General features: G+C 48.9%; 1 protein-coding gene across 1 annotated transcript; it reads right to left on the reverse strand.

Moving 5' to 3' along the window:
- Positions 1 to 1,222: 1,222 nt before the first annotated feature.
- Positions 1,223 to 19,602, reverse strand: CPLX4 (complexin 4). The gene is made up of 3 exons (XM_037035190.1): positions 19,120 to 19,602; positions 13,733 to 13,820; positions 1,223 to 2,283 (listed from the first exon to the last, which is right to left on the reverse strand). Exons 1-3 carry the CDS (start codon positions 19,284 to 19,286, stop codon positions 2,056 to 2,058), a joined length of 483 nt encoding a protein of 160 aa, XP_036891085.1. The 5' UTR covers positions 19,287 to 19,602; the 3' UTR covers positions 1,223 to 2,055.
- Positions 19,603 to 20,370: the final 768 nt, after the last annotated feature.

The raw sequence follows: 20,370 nt of genomic DNA on the forward strand, positions 1-20,370 counted from the left end.
CTGTCATCAACAAATCAACAAACAAAAAGTGCTGGCGAGGATGTGGAGAAAAGGGAACTCTTTCACACAGTTGGTGGGAACGCAGACTGGTGCAGCCACTGTGGGAAGCAGCACGGAGATACCACAAAAAACTAAAAATGAAACTGCCTTTTGACCCAGTGATCCCACTTCTGGAAATATATCTGAAGGGACCTAAAACACTAATTTGAAAGAACATAATCACCCTTATGTTCATTGCAGCATTATTTACAATCACCAAGATACGAGAGCATCCCAAGTGTCCATCGGTAATGAGTGGATAAAACAACTGTGGGACATTTCACACTGGAATACTAATCTGCCATAAAAAAGAAGAAAATTTTACCCTTTGCCACAGCATGGATGAACCTGGAGAGTATTATGCTAAGTGAAATAAACTGGTGAGAGAAAGACAAATACCATGTGATTGCACTCATATATGGAATCTAATGAACAAATTGAACTAACAAGCAAAACAGAGACAGACTCATCAATGGAGGCCAGATGACAGCTGGTGGGGAGTGGCTGGGGGTGGAGGGATGGAGCGAAAAGGAAAGAGAACTCATGGCCATGGACAACAGTGTGGTGACTGCTGGCGGGGCGGGGGGGGGAGGAGGTATGAGGGGACTAAATGGTAATGGAAAAATATGACAAAGATTAAATAAAAAGGGTTCGGAGACTGAACGTAGAATGGTGGTTGCCAGGCTGGGGAAAAGAAGAACTGGAGAGTTAGCGTTTAATGAGTACAGAATTCCAGTTGGGGGAGAAGGAAAAATTCTGGAGATGGGTGGGTCTGGACCCCTAATCATTTGTTTTATTTGCATATTTTCATATCATGAAACTCCCAATACAACACACTCAGGGGCTCTGGGTGTGGAGCAGGTCGGTCCCTAACTTTGTGGTTTTAGTTCCTTCCCCTCCAATAGCAGATCTTTTTGATAAAATCTGTCTTCAAGAGTTATCTCTTCTGTGAACATGCATTGGCTTTGATTAAATGGCTCTCAGTGTCTCAGAGGTAAATGTTCTAAGTCTTTTGGACAATCCCTTTTGGAAGAGAGCAAATGTTAGGAAAAGGAAATCTGTGTATGCCCTGGGAGACTGTGGGACCAAATGACAGAATGACTGATTGGACACTAGTCCGAAGGGGTGGGATGGGAGAGGAAAAAGAAGGTGAGGTTGGGGCGGGAGGGGGGGGGTGGAGAAAAGAATGAGAGAGGAGAGGGAGGACAGAGAGAGAAAGAGAGGCAGAGAGAGACTGACTGAATTTCTCCACGTTTCCAGCCCCTTTGCTCCCACTGCTCTCACCAAGTTCAGACCAAAGGGGAGAACACTGAATGTAGAAACAGCCATGACCTTCCCAGTTGCCCCTCTGCCTCTAGTTTCACCCCAAGTCCATTCTTCACATGGCCTCCACAAAGACTAAGGGCCACCAAAGTCTGTTCTCTGCCTTCATTGATCATCTTTTAGCCCATTCCCACTACTGCCCCCTGGCTTCCAACTGTCCAAGGGCCACACTGGGTGAGAGGCATCAGCAATGTCAAGGAGCCTGGGAGTAAGATGTGGTGTGATCTTTGCTTGCTGGTAAGTCTGCAGCCTGGGCTCCTGGTGGCAGTGCGACCTTCCATATCTTCCTCTGAAGGGACCTGGAGTCATGCTAAAGACTGGATGAGTTGAGGCCTTACCTTCTAAGGGAGGGAGTCAAAGAGGAAACCCCATTGGCTTTTGTTGCTTTCTGGCTGTGCTGAAGATCTTTACGCAGATGTGTGTTCTGCATTGTTCACAGCTGAAATTCCACGCTTCGCCGCATTTACGACAAAAGGAAAGTATCATTTTCTGCTGTCAGGTGCTAGCCAGCTAAAATCCTACCAGGAACAGTTAGAACATCACCCCATTGTGCATGTGCTTGGAGAGAGTTTTGTCACCATGGTTTTTCTGACCCTGTTCACTATGTTCAAGTGTATGCCACTCAGAAACGTTCCATAGGAGAGGGTCCCCTCCGACTGGCCCTGGCCCCCACGTTGGCCCCCAGCCTGCCGCTCACATCACGGAACACTTCTGCTCCGCCGTCTGCTTGATCTCTGTGAAGGTGGCCTGGGCCTTTTCTTTTATGGTGTCCAAGTCCATGTTCTGAAGATTCTGCAACTGCCCGAGAATAGAATCCTTGTCTTCTTCCTCTTCTTGATCTTCATCTACCATTTTCCGGAGATCTTCGGGCAAATCCACTTCGTCTCCGGCCATGTGGATTTGGTTCTCATCCATTTCACTCTACGTGGAAAAACAAATGCAAAGATAGAGAGACCACTCCAAGACAGAGAGACAGACAGGCAGACAGACAGACATTCACAGCAGCAGGAAAATCAAAGTCTGGTGAGAAATGAAGGGCATGGCGTGCTTGGCTGGGCCTGGTGGCCATCATGGGGCCAGAGGTCCTGTGGAGACACCCCCTCTCCAGTGTACTTGGGTGCATCAGAACCTCAAGCACAGTAGTTTTCAGAGTGTGGTCCCTGGACCCTGCAGCCTCAGCATCATCTAGGAATGTTGCAAAGACAAATGATCACACCCCCAACCTACCGAACCAGACACACCAGGGTGGGGCCTTGCAATATGTGTTTTAAGAAGCCCTCTCTGTTATGCCGATGATACGGAGTTTTGGAATCCCATACCAATCCCTCGCAGCAGCCCTGCAAGCTCTGCCTGCTATCAACCCCCCAGGCCATGCCCTGGCTGATCTTATTCTGGAGGGTGGGGTTTGGGTTCACAGTGGCCTGACAGTACTCTGCCATTTTAGTCACCTCTCTTGAGGGGCAACTTCTGCTCAACGGTTGCCCCTGCCATCCCTCCCGCTAGACCAGGGCCCCTCATGGGCGTGGAGTTGTGTGGTCCGCAGTCTACGTCCTCGGGACCTGGAAGCCCGTCTGGCACACAGCCCTTGTTTGTCACATGAATGGTCGACGGCATGGCTCCCACTCAGCATGCCGACTGTCTAGCCACCGTTTACCTTACAATTTCACCTGTGGTTCTGGCCACGGCTGTTCCCGAATTTCCAAGAGCATGCCACTTGGTATTAAAAATCCCTTTATTTTGCAATGAGAAAGAAGAATCTAATCAAAAAGTTTTTCTGGGAAAGGTAAGGGCCGTTGACATTCCCAGATGGTTGCTACCAGATTATTCTTTGAGATTAGTTGTAACAGGAGGCCAATGGGGCTTCAGGGGCAGATAAGATTAGAGAGAGCGTCGGAGAAGCCAATGGCAGGAAACATCCAGGTCTACTCGGGGGCCCACCTCGATATGCTGTGCCCTGTCTGGAATTAGTAACCAGAGCACATGACAGATCACATAAAGATAGAACAAGCCTCTTAATCATACCACAGTGATTTGATTTTAGAAAGACCTTTGACACCTGCTGAGACCCCAGGAGGAGTTAAAGTCAGCACCTACAGAGAGGCACCCCTTGCCTGGCTGCTGAGTAGAGAGATTTAACTATAAACACACATCGGTTGTCTCTAGGTCCAAACTGTGAGCCAGGGGGATGTGTCAACTTGACTCTCCAGCTGTGCACTGGGTCTCTGAGGGCCTTTCCCCAGCCTCCACACTTCTTTGGCAGATTCTTAGAGAAGCTGGAGGCCTTTGCACAGAGTTCCTTGTCCCTGTTTCTCTGGAGAGAGTATGATCCGCAGCTGGAGAGCAGACTTCTGATACTGAGGAGCCACGGCCCTCAGGCAGGTCCTCACACTGGTCCTCCTAGAGACCACTGACAAGGTCCACTCCCAGCGTCACCCCCTGAGGTCATTGCAGCCTCTCCCTGCACTTGGCCAGGCTGTGGCCTCTCAAAGCGCTTAGTGGATTAATTAGTTCCTCGTCAAACTGCTGTGGGGATTAATTAGTTAGCTAATCCCCGGGGCCCTCAGCCAATCCTCCATGTCTATTTTTCATTGACCTGTCTAGAGCTGGCCTTCCTTGCTGATCACCCTCGGGCAGTTTGCAGGGAGGAGAGGAAACAGCACAGGACACCTGCCTTCTCTTGTGCACCTCAACCACCATGCGCTTGATTTGAAAAGGCATTCCTGGGAATTCTGACACCCTCCCCTCCCCGCTCCTCCCCCCCCCACCCCCAGGTGGTGACAGGATGTCTGGGCCGTCAGCAAGCCCTCAGAGGGGAGGGGTGGGATTTGCACCAGGTGATTGCGAGTCCGGTAGGGGTGGTCAGCCCCGGTGGGAGGCCTTGTTTTCTCTGTTCCTCACCTCTGGCCTAGGAGTGGCCCCATTTTTGCTGAGTAGGCTCAGTTTTCCTGGCAACCAAGGTCTACCCATCTCCCATTTGCCACTGGGCCCTCAACTCTGGGAGAAAACAACCCAGAGGACCCAGCTTTGCCACCCCTTGTCAGGCCCACCCCACGGCTGTGGAACCCAGGGTGAGTACTGACGCAGGTCCTGGCTCAGCCCCTGGCCTTTTCCCCCCAGTCCCTGGTCCCATATCTCCCTGGGGACCTTGCCCAAGAGGTTCTCAGGGGCCCTGCCCTGCCCTTCAGCCGTAGCAATACTCAGACCAGCAGCTCAGTGGACCCTCAGGATGAGACCAGGTGCAGAGACCTGGGCTGGCCCTGGAATGCATGCAGAGGATTTGGGGTCCTGGGCAGCCAGAGTGTGGTCTAAAAGAGGGGTGTGGGCTCTGGATGGGCCTGCCCCTTTGGCTCTGTAGACTTCTGACCCCATCTGAAGGAAGGTGGCCCAAGGAGGAACAGAGGGGAGCCATTTGTCCAAGGCAGGTGGCCCAAGTTGTCCAGTCTAAAGCAGTCGTGGGTGTGGTGTACGTTGTGGTCAGTCCCATAAGGCCCATCCTTCCAGAAGGACAAAACTACGGACTGTTTGTCAGCAGCACAGGTGCTTCCAGTGTTGCCTCTGGCACTGGACTCAGTTTCCCTGGTCTGCAGCCTGGGCTGTGGACACCTTACGACTAAGGGTACGACAAGGATGGTGAGTGGCTAGAGGACAAAGTGAAGTGCAGTGGAACCAAATCTGGACCCTGGTCTCATTAGCCCTGGGTCCTCACCAAGTGAGCGACCTCACACCTAAGACAGGCACGGGCCAGGGTCCCATCTGTACTGTGACAAGCTGCCATGGATGCAGACTGCTGTCCCACGGAGACAGCCTATGACAATGGGAAGTCTGTGGGGTTTGCAGTCAAGAGACCTGGTTCGAGTCTCAGTTCTGCCTTTTGCCCACTGCCTGACCTGGGGCAAGACACCTGGCACTTCTGGTGCCCAGTGGGAGGGCCCCTCAGAGGATGGCTGAGCAGCCTGAACGAGACGTTGTGAAGCAGATTTATACACTTCTGAGCCTGGGACAAATGGTCCCTATGACTATTCATATTTTAGAGGAAGAAGGGCCACTTGGTGTCAAGGCCCCTGCTGAAAGGGTCCCTGGGATACAGCAGGCATGGAGACAGAGACAGAGGGTGGGGGAACATCAGTCCTTAAGGGAAAGAGCCAGGACGGAGCAGGCAATCAAGGCACAGGTGGCAAATACAAGACCCGCGGGCCGAATCCAGCCTCCACCTGGTTTTCTCTGGCCCAGCACCTTGTTTCTTCCCAGTGGCAGCAGGGAGCTCCTTGCCCCTAGTTAGGGAGTAGTTACATTTACACTGTCCTAAAATTACATTGGGCCCTTTGAAGGCAACCCCTTGGCTTGATGTGGCCCCCGGTGACAGTGAGTCTGATGCCCTGGGTTAGGGAGTCTGAGTGGGGTTTATACTGAGGGCCTTGGGCAGCCTCGCCCCCTCCCGCCTGAGGAGCCGCCCTGCAGATGGGCCTTGTCTGCAGCCACACAAGCAGTGTCTGGTCCTTCTGCTGCCCATTGGCAGGTCTTAGGCTGGGGAGACCAAGGCTGTTCTGGCACCATTCGCACATCTAGGAAAGGCGGTGAGGCCTCATTACTCCCCACAAATTACAATTACAATTAAATGCAATTATAGCCCCAGCGAATCCACTCCAGGGAGGGGAGGTTTGGTGCTGAGAACCATGGCACAATGAATGAATGAATGAATGAATGAATGAAGTGAGCTGGCACACAATTAGGGGGCTTGTAGGCTACACTGTATTCCTAGAGGTTCTGTTTCAGAGGTCTTCTCATTTCTAGAAATCGTACCAATTTGGGATATTGTATAATACAGTTAAGAACTAATTATTTTTATGCTGGCTGATCAGACTCAGTTTTAATCTGTTGGTCTTTAACCAGATTTATAATCTTAATCACCAGTGCTGAATGCCCCATTATTTAAATAGCCCCGTATCCTGCCTTTGTTATTCTCTGTGACTGATTTCTGACTTTTCACTGAAGGGTAAGTGTGGGCCTGGATCCAGACTTCCTATGCCCTGAGTCTTAATAAACTAGCCTTCACCTTGTAGCAAAGCTGAGATACAATGACAAACTATCTTAGGTGGTTGGATAGTCAGAAAGCTGAGCGCTCGCCAGAAGGGTTGTTAGAGCGTCATCATCCCAGCCTGGTGTTTAAGCAAACACCAGTGTGTTTGATACTAGGCAGATTTGGCTTGTTTGGGGTTTGTTTACCTATTTTGGTCTACAGGGTACCGAACAGCTAGATTAGTGGATTTCTTCCACTGTGGTAAGTAGATCTAACATTTGATAGTTTCAGATCTTGGGGAGGTGTCACGGACTTCCAGTCGCTTGTCTTCATCAGCCACCCTTCACTGTCCTGGTCATGAGTGAGGGTGCTGCTCTGGCCTCTAATCATGGTGACAGCGACACCTCGTTCCTGTTCTGCCAGAGCTCACAAGACCTTAGGTGAGTGGGAATATAGAATGAAGACTACAGCCAGTCACCAAACACCTATCCCTTAGAAAGTACAAGCCAGCAAAGTAGGGGGGGCGGGTCTGGGCCAGACCAGGGGGCATAGGCCTGAGGTTTGGGGGGTCAGGATCCGGCAGAATTCATCCTTGTTTTGGCCAGTTGCCGTAGAGGGCGAGAGTCAGGTTTACGTTCTGTGCCGAAGGACAGTGGTTCTCAATGCTCTCCATGCCTCTGAATCCCTTGGGAAATGCACACAAACACCGACGGCCAGGCCCCAGCCGCAGAGGTTTGGCTCCCGTGGTCTGCGATGGGGCCCAGACAATAGAGTTTTTAAAAATCATCCTGTATGATGGTGTGAGTGTTGTTGAGACCTGCATGCAGGGCTACCTCGCACTGGTCTTCCCTCTTCAGCTACTTCAAGAGCCCTCAGCACGTCCACATCGGGACAGACAGCATAGATCCGGCTTCTCCAATGACAGACATCTGTTTTCAGGGTTGACTGAGAGTGTGCGTGCGTCGGGCCTGCATGGAGCCAGAGTGTCTAGAGCCAGCTGTGCCCATCTTGTGCTTCTCCCTGCATGCAGGCACCCCAGGGGAACCTGCTCTTCGAGGTCACTTCTCCGAGCCTGTCACTTACGGGTGAGGAAACCCAGGTCTGCTGCAAATGCTGCATGAAGGTCATTCAGCTGGTTAGGGGACTGGGTCCAGCAGGAAAACACAGCCAGTGGGCAGAGAGGGTTGGGGTCTTATCTTGCTCTGCTATTCACAGGCTGCGCAACCTTGGGAAGCCACTGACCCTCTCTCAGCTGGGGTTATCTACGAAGGTGGCGTCATATCTACCCGCCTTCCAGGATGGGTGTGAGGCCTCGCTGAGAGGGCTGGTGTGGCTAAGAAACATGTATTAAATTCCTGCTATGCTGGGCCTCTTTCGTCCCATCCTCATGCCCCAGTAGGATGTTTAGCCCTAAGGGTGTGAGAAGGAGCAAACTGAACTGGGGCCCCGAGGGGGAGAGCGAGGAACAGAGGGCACCCGGCTGGGCTGCTGATGGCCTCGCCACCGGGCCACCAGAAACAGCTGCTCAGAAGCAGGGCATTTGGTGCCCTGCTGACCAGCCAGCCCCCAGCCCTCCTCACATGAAGGAGAAGGGCAAAGAAAGGTTCACAGTATCACGCCTTTTTTTTAGGAGGCAAATTTTAAAGTCAATTCTAATGGAGCTTTCAGTGTGATACTTTGAAAGACAGTTCTATTGACAGACTGTCTTCTGGCTTCATCTTTATTCAGACTGAGTGATGCCCTTAATACAGCAGACAAACACCAGGTGTAACTAAATCACGGCGCTCAGCAGGGGGCATGACATTATTTTTCAATGACTAACCTAGATTGACAAGTCCATTAATAGGATTAGGGGTCACTGTGGTCCTGTTTCGTCTTATTAATTTGGCTTGACTTACATATACATTCTGAACTGGCTAGGAAGAGGGGCCCCTTTGTTTTTAGACAGAATCTTGTGGCTTTATTTGTAACATACTACTTCCTTTATTTGAAGAAATGTGACATCTTAATTATAATGTCAAGGAGCCTTTGCATTTTATATAAAGTTATAATTTTGTATTATAATATTATAATGTTAAATCCAGACTTCTTCTTTTCATGAAAATTTATTTTAATATGACTCTTAGGGCAGATAGTCTTTCCGCTGGTTTTGGTCCTTTGTTCTTTGGGTGTGGTTTCTTTTTTTCCCCTTCTCCCCAGTAACATCAATTATTCAGCGAACCTTTTGCACGCGCGTGTGTGTGTGTGTAACTTCTGCATGCCAGGCACCTTACAAGGCACTGAGCACAACAGTGGGAAAACTGAGCCCCTTTTTGTTAAGGGGCTCACTGTCTAGTCGGTGACAACATTCAGGGTGGTAATGACATAAGAGACATGTAATCTGAGCAAGGAGGATGGTGGGGAGAGGGAGGTCACAGAAGGTTCTGGAAGAACTGGCACTAGACGAAAGTTTTACAGGAGCAAAAGGGACACACAGGGGGCGGGGTACAGGAAACCAAGCAGGCAGGGAGTGGCGAGGGGCAAGGCTGGAACCACAGGAGCCACACAAAAGTGTAGGTGCCAAGGGTTTGAGCTTCATCCCAAAAAGTTATGGTGGGCCTTTTTTTTCTTTTAACAAGAGAGGAACAGAATCAGATTTGCATTTTGGAAACCTTGCTCTGCCATTTTAAGGGGAGCAAGACTCAAAGTCGAAAAGCTACTGTGTTGTAATTAAAAGAGGTAAGAAATGACGAGGTCTGCATTGGGGGGTGGGGCTGGGAACTATTTAGGCAGTGAAATTGGGGCGACTTGGTGATTTCTGGAGACGGAGGGAAGAGCCAAGGGTGACTTCCTGTTTCCAGGCTGGGGGAAGGGCTTTCCAAAATGAAGGCACGAAGAAGGGCAGGTTGAAGGGATAAGGAAGGACTCTGTCCTGGATATGAGGTTGGAGGGGGCCCGAGGAGAACTGACAATCAGGAAGAGGTGTAGGTTCAAGGTCTGCACATCAACACACAGGTAGATGGTAGGTGGAAGCAACAGCAAGGTGCAGGCATCCGAGGGGGCACCTGGAATGTTCCCAAATTTGGGCAGAGACGGGGAGGGTAACCCGTGAAGAAGACAGAGAAGAAACAGTTCAAGGAGCAGGAGAACCAGAGGGTGGTATCCAGAAGCTGAGGACAGTGAAGGCTTCAGGGAGGAACAGTGACCAGTGCTTAACGAACCAAAGAGAAACCGAAAACAGTGGAGCGATTTGGCTGAGTCTGAAGGGGGAAGTTTCGGTGGAGCAGAGGCAACCAGGCCTTTAGGGGCCACCCCTAGGAGGGCTCGCTTACTTCAAAAGTGCTGCTTGCTTTCGTGGGGAGAGATTCAACTCCTTTGTAAAAGAGAGGCCAACAGAGAGAAAAACCTGAAAATACAGGATCAATGGAAGAGGACCCAAATCTAACACAAGCATCATGACTTCCTGTAGACCTGGAGGTCCTTGAATTACTAGGGATCCGAAAACCAGAGGAAATCAACAGCGGGGACATGTGTGTGAACACGAAGGAGACCATTGTGCTTAGCTAGATGGGCTTCGGATCACTGCCCTCTGACCACTGTGCCTACCTGGCTCTTTACATCATCACTGCAATTGAAATTGGCCATCAGAAGACGGGAGTATGATAAGCGATATTGCTTCTGACAATAAGCAAGCACCTTGGAGGCGGGGCTTTTACAGTGTGTGCGCGGGGCGAGGACCCACACGGCTCCTTCTTGCAGCCTAAGCTTCCTTTCCCCAGTCAGCAATGGGGCGACCTCACCCACTTCCATGGAAAATGCCAGCCAAATAATTAATTTGGAAAATACAGTTTTGATTCCCAAATGTGACATTGTTATCTTCATTAGACCTGACAGCTCCCGGGAAGATTTCTTCCTCCAATCTGCTCTCTGTTGGGCCTGGGTAAAGGGAAGGGCCTGGGACTGCCTCCTGCTAGCTATGCAACCCGGACGTGACCCTGGTGAATTGTGGGTGAGGTGCCCAGGCTGTCCCTCGTTAGCTGGAGGACATGTTGCATGTACTTTGTAAGACGGCTCAGGGCTAAAAACTTTGCAAAGCTTGAGGGAGGGGAAGGTTGTTATTATCAGGAGCCCAAGAAAACCCTGGTGACCCTTTCCTTCTGCCCAGAGCGATTATTTTGTTGTTGTTGTTAGGTGTTGTGCTCGGTTCTCAAGTCTACCATCGTGGATGGAGAGACACAGGTTAGGGGGCGTGGGGGTAATGGGACATGGAAAAGGGCCCGGAGGGTGAGGAGGCTCGAGGCCTCCTTTGCCACAGTGAGCTTTGCGACCTTGGGGAAGTCCCTCAGTTTACAGGAGTTTAGTGATTGTGCATTGGGTGGACACCTATGTCGTGTGCTTTTCTGTAGGTAAAAAAAGGTCAACAAAAACAGAACTAACCCTCAGACACTGGGGTCAAGGAGCCCTGGTGACTCAGGAGCCCACGCCTGCGCTGGGAGGGGCTTAGTGGGATGGAGGAAGGGCTTCCGGTGTGCTCCCCAGGTAGCCCTGCCCGGCCTGAAGTTTATCGCTAATTGTTAATGACAATACCATTGTTCTACTGCTGTCTTTTGATGACCATTTTTAAAAGCAGCCATCATGCTGTACATCACAGCCCCAGGGCATATTTACCTTCTACTTGGATGTTTGTCCTTTTGACCCCTGTGCCCATTCCGCCCACACCTACCACCTGCCTCTGGCCCCCACCAATATGTCCTCTTCTTGTATGAGTTCATTTTTTAAAGATTCTACATATAAGTGAGATCACACAGTATTTGTCTTTCTCTGACTTCTTTCGCTTAGCATAATGGCTTCAAGATCCACCCATGTTGTCACAAATGGCAGGACTTGCTCCCTTTCATGTCCGTATAATATTCCTTTGTATATGCACCCTGATGGCCATTTTTAGTTGCAGAAATCAGATAAGGAATCATTTAAGTCCAGTCATCAAGATGCCAGCCCTTGAGGGAGATGCCTGTAGTGACTTGGGCTTTTGTTGTCCCATGTCCAACCCAGCAGGTGGCCCAGGCCTTTGTCCCTCTCCTGCTGCTCCGAGACTGTAACACTGGCCGGTCAGCCCCCCCTCCCCTTCCCTACAGTTCACTGGGCACATTGCCATGATCTCGAGCTTTCCCAGCCACCGTGGTGCCCACAGGCGCTGCCAGGTGTGCCAGGGCCTCCTCGCCCCTTCTGGGAGCATCTAGGAAATGAAAACCTACCACGTCCATTCCCGTCATGGTTTTCGGATGGCACTCTAAAGCGTTTTTCTGCAAAATCAAAGGAAGTCTTAACACAGTCCCGCAAGCACAGTGGCATGAGCCTGTCCAGATGCAGGGACCTGGCACCCTGTGAGAATCAGAGCTTGGCCAGGACTCTTGCCACAGCTGTCATTTTCCTGAAGTCATCCTCTCTCAGGGCTGCCTACCCCAGTCCCATAAATCCTGTTAGTCCTTCCCAAACCCCTTGCTGTCCCTGTTACCCTGAATGGAGACAGCAAAAGCCTCTGTCCTGGCAGACCATGCCTGGGAGGGGCTGGTTGCTCCCAAGCCCCCCTCCCAGCCTGCCCCCACCCAGGTCTCTCACTGGGCTGCCACCTGCTGCTTTGTGACAACTGCGCCTAGGAGGGCCCACCAGGGTCCTCCAGGCTTGCTAGCACAGCAACTGCTTTAGACTAAAACGCGCAATGAAAAGAGTGGACTCTCCCACCATCTCTGCTACAACCCACGGTCCTCGCGGAAGGACTGAGAACAGTCACAGTGAGGGCGCATTTCCTCCGGGCTGCGTGCGCCCGCTGCGACTGGGGACACCAGGGGGCGCAAGGGGCCTGGATCGGGTTCCTGCCCGCTGCCGCGGCGGGGCGCTCCTCCTGGAGCCAGGGTCTGGCTTGGACAGGAGAGGCCGCATTGCCCAGAGAGGAAACTGTCACCGAGCTCTGATCGTGGGGCTGGGAAATGCGGCTGTCCCCCAGCGCACCTTTCTAGCCTTGGAGGCTATTGAAGGCCAGCCTCCGGGGGGCAGGTGGGAGGGGAACGTGTAACCTGGGACAGCCACCGGGCATGGTGCTGCTGGTCCTTTCAGCCATGACGAGGGAGATGGTGGCAGGTGATGGGCAGACCTACCCCATCGCTCCCCGAAGGAGGGAAGCAATCACTCCTTGGACAGAGAGGCAGGACAGTATGGCCGTGAAGACGCTGGGCTCTGCCCTCCGGCTGGGTGGCCTGTGGCAGGAGGGCCCTTTCTTTGGGTCTCAGTTTCCCCTGTGTGAGAACCTGCCTCACAGGGCTGTTGAGAGGATTGGACGAAGCGGAAGGGGCAGGGCACTTAGACCAGCGCCCAGCACTTGGAGCTCCGTGAATGGCGGTGGAGATGAGTTTCCCCATCATGAATTTACACATAGCAGTCCTATAGCCTGTAGATAAATGTACATTAAAGTGTCATCTATAGGTATTAACTTCATCTTGTTGAGAGGAAATGGAAGTTCACAGAGGCTGATTGACTGGGATCCAGTCTTTGTGAATCCCTAGTTCATTGCTTTTTACACCAAAATGCCTCCATTAAGATTAAGACATAAATGCGTATGTCTCATTTGTGTATTCATATATATGTATGGATAGGTATAGAATACATATATACAGCAGCTTCCCTTTATCCAGTTTCGTTTCCTGTGGTTTCAGTTGCACACAGTCGACCACACTCCAGAAACAGTGAATGGAAAATTCCAGACATGAACAATTCATGCATTTTAATGTGCGTGTTCTTCTGAGTGGCGTGATGCACTCACACGCTAGTCCTGCCTCAGACGTGAATTACCCTTTGGGGTAATTGTCCAGTGTCCCCACACTGTGTACACTTCCTGCCCCTTGGCCACTTAGTGGTCATCTTGGCCATCAGAGGGACTGTCCCAGTACCCCAGGGCTTGTGTGCAAGTCACCCTTGTTTTACTTACTAAGGCCACAGTCATGGGGCCTTTGTTACAATGTACTATTAGAGGTGGTCTGTTTTATTATTAGTTATTATTGTTAGTCACTCACTGTGCCTGATTGGTAAGTTAAACTTTATCATAAGCCTGTGAGTATGAGAAAAAATATAGTGTATACAGTACAGGCTTCTGTAATATCCAGAGTTTCAGGCATCCACTGGGGGCTTGGAATGTATTACCTGCAGATAGGGGAGGACTACTCTGTGTGTGTGTGTGTGTGTGTGTGTGGATATAAGCATGAATATGTATATATATACACACACGCATGAATATATATGTGTTCATGAGCATGATCCTTTGCTTCCTTGGCTGATAACCAAACATTCTCCATTTTTTTATTATGTAAAATGTGGTCTCACCTTTGGAAGTCTGTACTTTTCTCTGAGATGAACTCTGAGGCAGGCCCTCTCTGCCTTTTTGTGTGTAAATGCAGCATCTCTTTCCATCCTAAAAGGAAAAGAGTAGAAGAAAGGATCAAAGGGTACAGAAAGCTCAGGACCTGGCAGCCCCTGCTCAGAGGAACTGATGGGGGTGGGTGGGGTGGGGGGGTGGGGTGGGTGGTTGTGTGTGTGTGTGTGTGTGTGTGTGTGGTGGAGGGGTGGGGGGTGCAGGGGGGTGCAGGGAGGGGCAGAAGCTACATTTCTAAGAAGCTCCTGAGCAATTCTTTGGCCAGCTAAGACACGCAGGAAGGGGGGTGCTTTGGAGGCACGTGGTATTTGGGGATGTAATAGAAGGCCGTTCCCCTTCCTTGTCACTTCCTTCTAGGGGGTTCCCTTCCCTGTTTGGAAGGAGGCATCCCAAACAAAATGGGGAAGACTGAGAAGTGCTCTGGGGACCCCCGAACTGGACTCACAATCACGTGGGTTTGAAATAAACTACCTCGCTTTCATAAGAGGTCACCTTTGGGACGTCGGCAAAGTTCACAGTACTGCCCCTTTCCCCCATCCTCCACCAGAAGTGCCTTGCTGGGGACCGGGTTTACAAACATGCCCCTGCTTTCTGACTGCACTGGGTCGGACCAAGCTGGGTAAATGACTCTTCTGCTCTGGGAACTGGGGACTGGGACTGAGGAAGACAGACTCGCAGGGTGGCTGGGGCTGTGACAGGTGGGCATGGAGGGCATTGTGGTCTGGGTGACTGATGGAGGAGAGACCTGATGGCTGAGAGGGAAGAGCAACCCTGCCACGTGGAGACAGAAGCCATGGCCGGAGATGGAAAGAGGGCTTGTGGCTTCACAGCAGCTCCCTGGTTCCTGGTTCAGGCCCCAGTGGGGCCTGATGGGATTTCTTTCTGCTCATGCGTTTGGCGAAGCATGTTTGTGTGAAGCGTTATTTGCATGAGGATAAACTCCCGGTTTCATTTTCAGGTGGCTACACTGGTTTCTACTCTTGACCGTAAGTTTTGAAATCATCGTAACCACGACAAGAGAGGCTGACGGAAGGCAGGGCTGCGACAGACACACTTGGAGCTGCCCGTGCTGGCCCTGGGCTTGCACACTCCCTGAACCCCCTACCCCCTGCAGAACTCCTGGCCAGGCCCCCCGCAGGAGGGAATGTTGGGTTCAACCTGCTAGTTTGGAGAGGGAAGCAGAGCAAGTGACCTACCTGTGACGTCAGTGACCTGGGGCATGGGCAGAAGCAGGAGGTTTTTTCCTCCCAATATTTTATTATGAAAAATGTCAGATGTACAGTGAAACTTGTATACTCACCCTCTAGATTCTACCATGAGCATCTTACTAGACATGTTTTATCATGTATTCATCTTCCTCTAACCATGCATTTATCCACCTTATTTGTTGATGCATTTCAAAGTTACAAATATCAGTACTCTTTCCCACACTTTAACACGCATATCATCAATTACAGTTATGTGTTTGTTGATAGTTTTATCATCTATTAGTTATCTATCTCTAACATCTTGTCCTATTGATTCTGTTTCTGCTTATAACTCAAACCCCTATTAAGATATAAGAAACATCACTGTCAGCTGAGTAGATTCCCTCATCCCTATTCCCAAACAGCGCCTACTCCTCAGTCCTAGAGGTAACCAGCATCTTTTTGCCAGTGCAGATTGGTGTCGTCCATTGTAGAACATGACCCAGATGTAACCACACACTATAGATGCATCCTTTTGTAGAAGGCTTCTTTCACTCAGTGTACGAAACTTCTGAGATTCATCCAGGTCCTTCATTTATCAGTCGCTAGTTCCTTTTTATTACCGAGTATATTCTACCCTATGAACACCTCATGTCTGCTCATTCATTCTGCCGCCGTTGGGTAGCCAGGCCATTTCCTGTTTGGGGCTCCTGCGAATGAAGCTGCCGTGACCATTTCTGTACAATCTCTCTGTGAATGGGTATATTCCCTTATCCGAGGTGAGACCTCAGCATGGAATTACTGAGTGGGAGGGTAACTGGGCTGGCTACGTGTAGTTTTATCAGGAACTGTCAGACCTTTTCCCAGGGGGTTACGCTATCTTACGTTTCAGTAACCAGAAGAATTCCAGTTACTTACATCCAGCCATTCTGGGGGGTGTGTAATAATAATACCTTTGTGTGATTTTAATTTTCATTTCTAAAATACCAGGTTTTTTCCCCCATGTCCTAATTGGCCTTTTGTATATCTTTGTGAAGTATTTGTTCAACTCTTTTCCTCATTTTATTTTGCTTTTATCATAGAGTATAGAAATTCTTTATATATTCTTGATCCTAGTCCTTCATCAGGTATGTTACGCAACTATTTTCTCCGTTTGTGTCTTGCCTATTTATCTTCTTAATGGTGTCTTCTGAGGCACAAGTTTTTAATTTTGATAACATCTAATTTGTCATTTAAAAATTCTTAGGATGGGGGAGAGTGGTGCGAGGGAAAATTGAGACAACTGTACTCGAATAACAATTAAAAAATAAAAATAAAAATTGCAAAAAAGTTTTTTCATGGTTGTTGCTTTTAGAGTCATGTCCAAGAAATCTTTGCCTCCTTCCAAGTTGCAAAGATATCCTATGCTGTCTTAAAGTGCTTCATGATTTCAGTGTTTATGTTTTGGCTTGTGATGCGTAGCAGAGTTTAAGTCACAAATGGTACTGGAGCAATTGCCGTACCATAGCTAAGGTAAAGGGATGTTTTAGTATAACTGAGACGCATGGAGGGCTAAACAGATTGTGGTTTTGTTGACACCTTTCCAAATATTCTATCTCGGTGTAGACCTCTTTCAGTATTCATGTTATCAGTAGCGAAAAAAATTGGAACAGAGAAATAAATAAAAATGAATGTGCAGTAGAGTGCATTGTTTAATAGATTTGGTTTACAGTTAGTGGAGTCAATCCTGCCACTTAAAAATATTTTATTTATTTATTTTTTGGAGAGAGGGGAAGTGAGGGAGGAAGAGAGGAAGAGAAACGTCAATGTGTGGTTGCTTCTAGTGCACCCCCAACCAGGGACCTGGCCCACAATCTAGGCATGTGCCCTGACTGGAACTCGAACTGATGACCCTTTGGTTCAAAGGCCACTCAATCCACTGAGCCATACCAACCAGGGCAATCCTGCCACTTTTTTTAAAGTGATGAGGACAGGTGTAGAAGGCTTCTGTTTGCTAGTATTCATGTTAGTGCTTATATATACCCTGATGTCTGTAGCTCTCTCTACATGTAACTTGTGAACCATATTGATGCCTGCTTCTTTGTATTGCACTCCTGGTGGTGAAGCTCTTGAAAAATTGAGCAATGGATGAGAAGTCATGCCTCTTGCCACGTGGAAGCAGGCTGGCCCCACTGTCTTGCTATTATTTCTTATATTAGGTAACTACATACATTTATCTCTCTCTCTCTCTCACACACACACACACACACACACAAAGATGAGTAGTTGGCAAACAATCCCATCCACTGATTGACCACACCATTCAGGTGTTTTGGTCTTTGATCTGTCCAGAAATAAAATGAAAGAAAACCAGGACATTGGTTAATCAGAGAGATGTCCTATCTGCCAACAGACTGATTGCTCAGGCGTATTAAGTATTTTACAGGATCAGGCGTGTGGTCTAAATATCTGAGCATTTTCTTTTTATAAGCCCACTTGAGCTGAGACCATTTGGTGCCATTGTCCTACTTCTGTTTCTTCATTCTTCATTATACTTGGTTTTCAACCTGCCGTAGGCAAAACCAGCCAATATTTAAGGAATGATGCTTTCTCTGCCCCACCCCCCAACATCCCCTTGCGAGCCCCCCTCCCCTGCCAAGTATTATCTTAGCAGTGACATCATTTTCATGGTTGTATCTACTTTTTTAAACTGCCTCCCTTTACTGCAGAGTTGAGCATAATACCATTCTAGGTAGTTTCTAAGCCATGCTTTCTTTTTGAAAAAAATACAATAGACAAGATTTCCATTAAAGGCAGGCCTTTGTACTCAATTTGCTCTAGGTCATTAACCTTTTCACTTATAATCATCTTAGCAACTGGACTCGGGCAGCTATTATGTACTTGCTTGTCAGCAAATAGCCATGGTGGCAGAGTTATTTTTCTTCTGTAACATATAATGAACATTTAACCTCAAGACTGATGTCTCGATTCTTAGTTGATTACTGACTCTTAAATTAATTCTACCTTGAACTTTAAAAATACATATAGATTGCACTTATTTAAAGATCGGTCTTCAGCAGTGAAAAATTGTTATTGATATATACACTCCATAATATCCACCTAAATTATTACTAATATTTTATTTTTATTACATTTTCTATACCCAGGAGCATGTCCTTATTTTTTGGAGGTATATGGCTGAAGTATCTAGGGGTGAAGTATAGGAGGCTCATAACTTACTTTAAAAGTGTTCTATTTATCTATCTGTCTCTCTCTCTCTCTCTCTATCATCTCTCCAACTACTCTACCTATAGGCAAATAGATCAAAATATCAGAAAGCAGTCAGTTCCATCTGATTGTTGGCCCCAGAATTGTCTGCCTATATATATATATATATAGGTATTCATTATATTCTATTTTTCTGTAGCTTTAAAATTTTCTTAATATACAGTCACAAATTTATTCCTAGTCTTTGAGAAGCCAGGTCACCTTGTGCTTTCTAAGCTTTTTTTTTCACATGGGAGATCAAGAAGTTTGCATCACATGCTCTTTAAAGGCCCTCTTCTTCTAGGTGCCAACCCTGAATCTTCACAATGTGAAAGCTTTCTACTTGCCAGGGGGGAGAGTTTTATTTTACTTATTTATTTTTTAAAAAGGAGAGGGGAAAGGAGGGAGAGAGGGACAGAAACATCAGTGTGTGTTTGCTTCTCGTGCACCCCAAACTGGGGACCTCTCCTGCAACCCAGGCACGTGCCCTGACTGGGAATCAAACCAGCGACCCTTTGGTTCTCTGACCAGTGCTCAATCCACTGAGTCATCCCATCCACGGCAAAGAGGGAGAATTTTAGAAAAACTGTATAGATGGGCTCACAATTTTCATCTGAATAGTTAAATTGAGGTCAATTAAAATATGCCCAGATCAGAAAGTGTTAAACGGCTTAAAAACGACATATCGACTCACTTGTCTTCATTTCTGGTCATACAGGTGGAACATAGGCATGGCTGGCGCTACGGCACCCGTCCACTTTGGCCGAGCGCTCTGCTCGGGGGAGAGGCCAACAGCATGAGGAAAGGCACGGAAGAGCAAAGAGAAAGAGACTGGGCAGCCGAGGTAGGTAAGGCCGGTGCGGACTTCTCTGCTTTGGAAAGGCCAGGAAGCTGCGTGTACTCACTTCTCCTCGATCATCTGCTTCTGGTATTCCTCGTATTCCTCTCTGGTCATGCCTTGGGCTGCGGCAGGATCCGAGGCCCCTCCTTCTTCTTTTTTCTCTTCGGACCCCCCACCAAATCCTAAATTCTTTACCTGGTTACTTATCATAGTTTTCATAAAGAAAGCCATTGTTTCTGCGCCCCGCCAAAGAAAACCAAAACTCAGACAAAATCTGAAGGAAGAAAAAAGACAAAAACCTCCAAAGAGCCTCAACGACAGCCACACATTCAGGAGCGAAGGACCATGCACAGCCGCGTCCCTTCCAGGGCGTGCTGATGGAGGAGATGCAGGCTGTAAGCTGGATTAAAGAGGCAGCTCCCTCGTGGGCAGAGGCAGATGGTTCAGATTACTGAGCCATACAGTCAGACGGGACCGACCACTCTCTGATTAATGCAGCGAGCTAATTTCAGAGGGGGGAAAAGTCCTTCCCATTCTCCACTCCTCCCTCCTCCCCCATTTCTAAAATTTAAATTACAAGCACAGCAGGGCTTCTGCTTCAATTAAACTCAGCACAGCTGACGTTATATGGCTGTAGCAGAATTTCTGAATTCCAGCCCTTGAGCATGATATCCCATTGAAAACTGAGTCCATTGAGGCTCAAAGTCCAAGATGCTTCATTAAGCGAAAATAATCCTTTGATCCATCATTTTCTCTCATTGGACTTGTAAGTCCAGTGCGAGGCTTTGCCGTTGGCGTGCTTGGACTCTGTCCTGCTTCAGTGGTTAGTTCCCATGTCCCTTACATGAACGCCCAAGGGTGGCAAGTCCAAAGGCAGCGCCCAGGGGGTCCATGGTTTCCGTCTGGGAGGTGGTGTCAAGCCTTCTGCACTGAAAACTGTTACACTTCCGCGTGGAAGCCAGGCTCTGGACACTTTCAGTGCTCCATCCACAGGACAGGGACATACGTGAGTTGCATCATGGATGTGTTAACAGGCCACCTGTCCCTCTTACAGATAGCCCACTTCCTGGGTGCTCTCTTTAAGCTTGGTGGGGTACGGTGTACATGGAGAAGGCCTTTGGCAATATCCTGTCACACACCAGATTCTCAGTGGTTGTGATGCTCCTCAGGCCGAGGGAGGAGTTGAGTGTGGCTAAGACTTTAATCTGCATAGTACCTTTCTAATTAAAGCTCTCCAAGCCGGGGTTGGCAGGATGGGGGCAGACGGGGGCGGGGGGGGGGGGCTCTACGTCATCGCTTATTATTTTATCCATAG

The sequence above is a fragment of the Sturnira hondurensis genome, unplaced genomic scaffold (assembly GCF_014824575.4).
Source record: "Sturnira hondurensis isolate 20B ecotype Veracruz unplaced genomic scaffold, ASM1482457v3 Scaffold0001872, whole genome shotgun sequence".
Taxonomy (NCBI): domain Eukaryota; kingdom Metazoa; phylum Chordata; class Mammalia; order Chiroptera; family Phyllostomidae; genus Sturnira; species Sturnira hondurensis.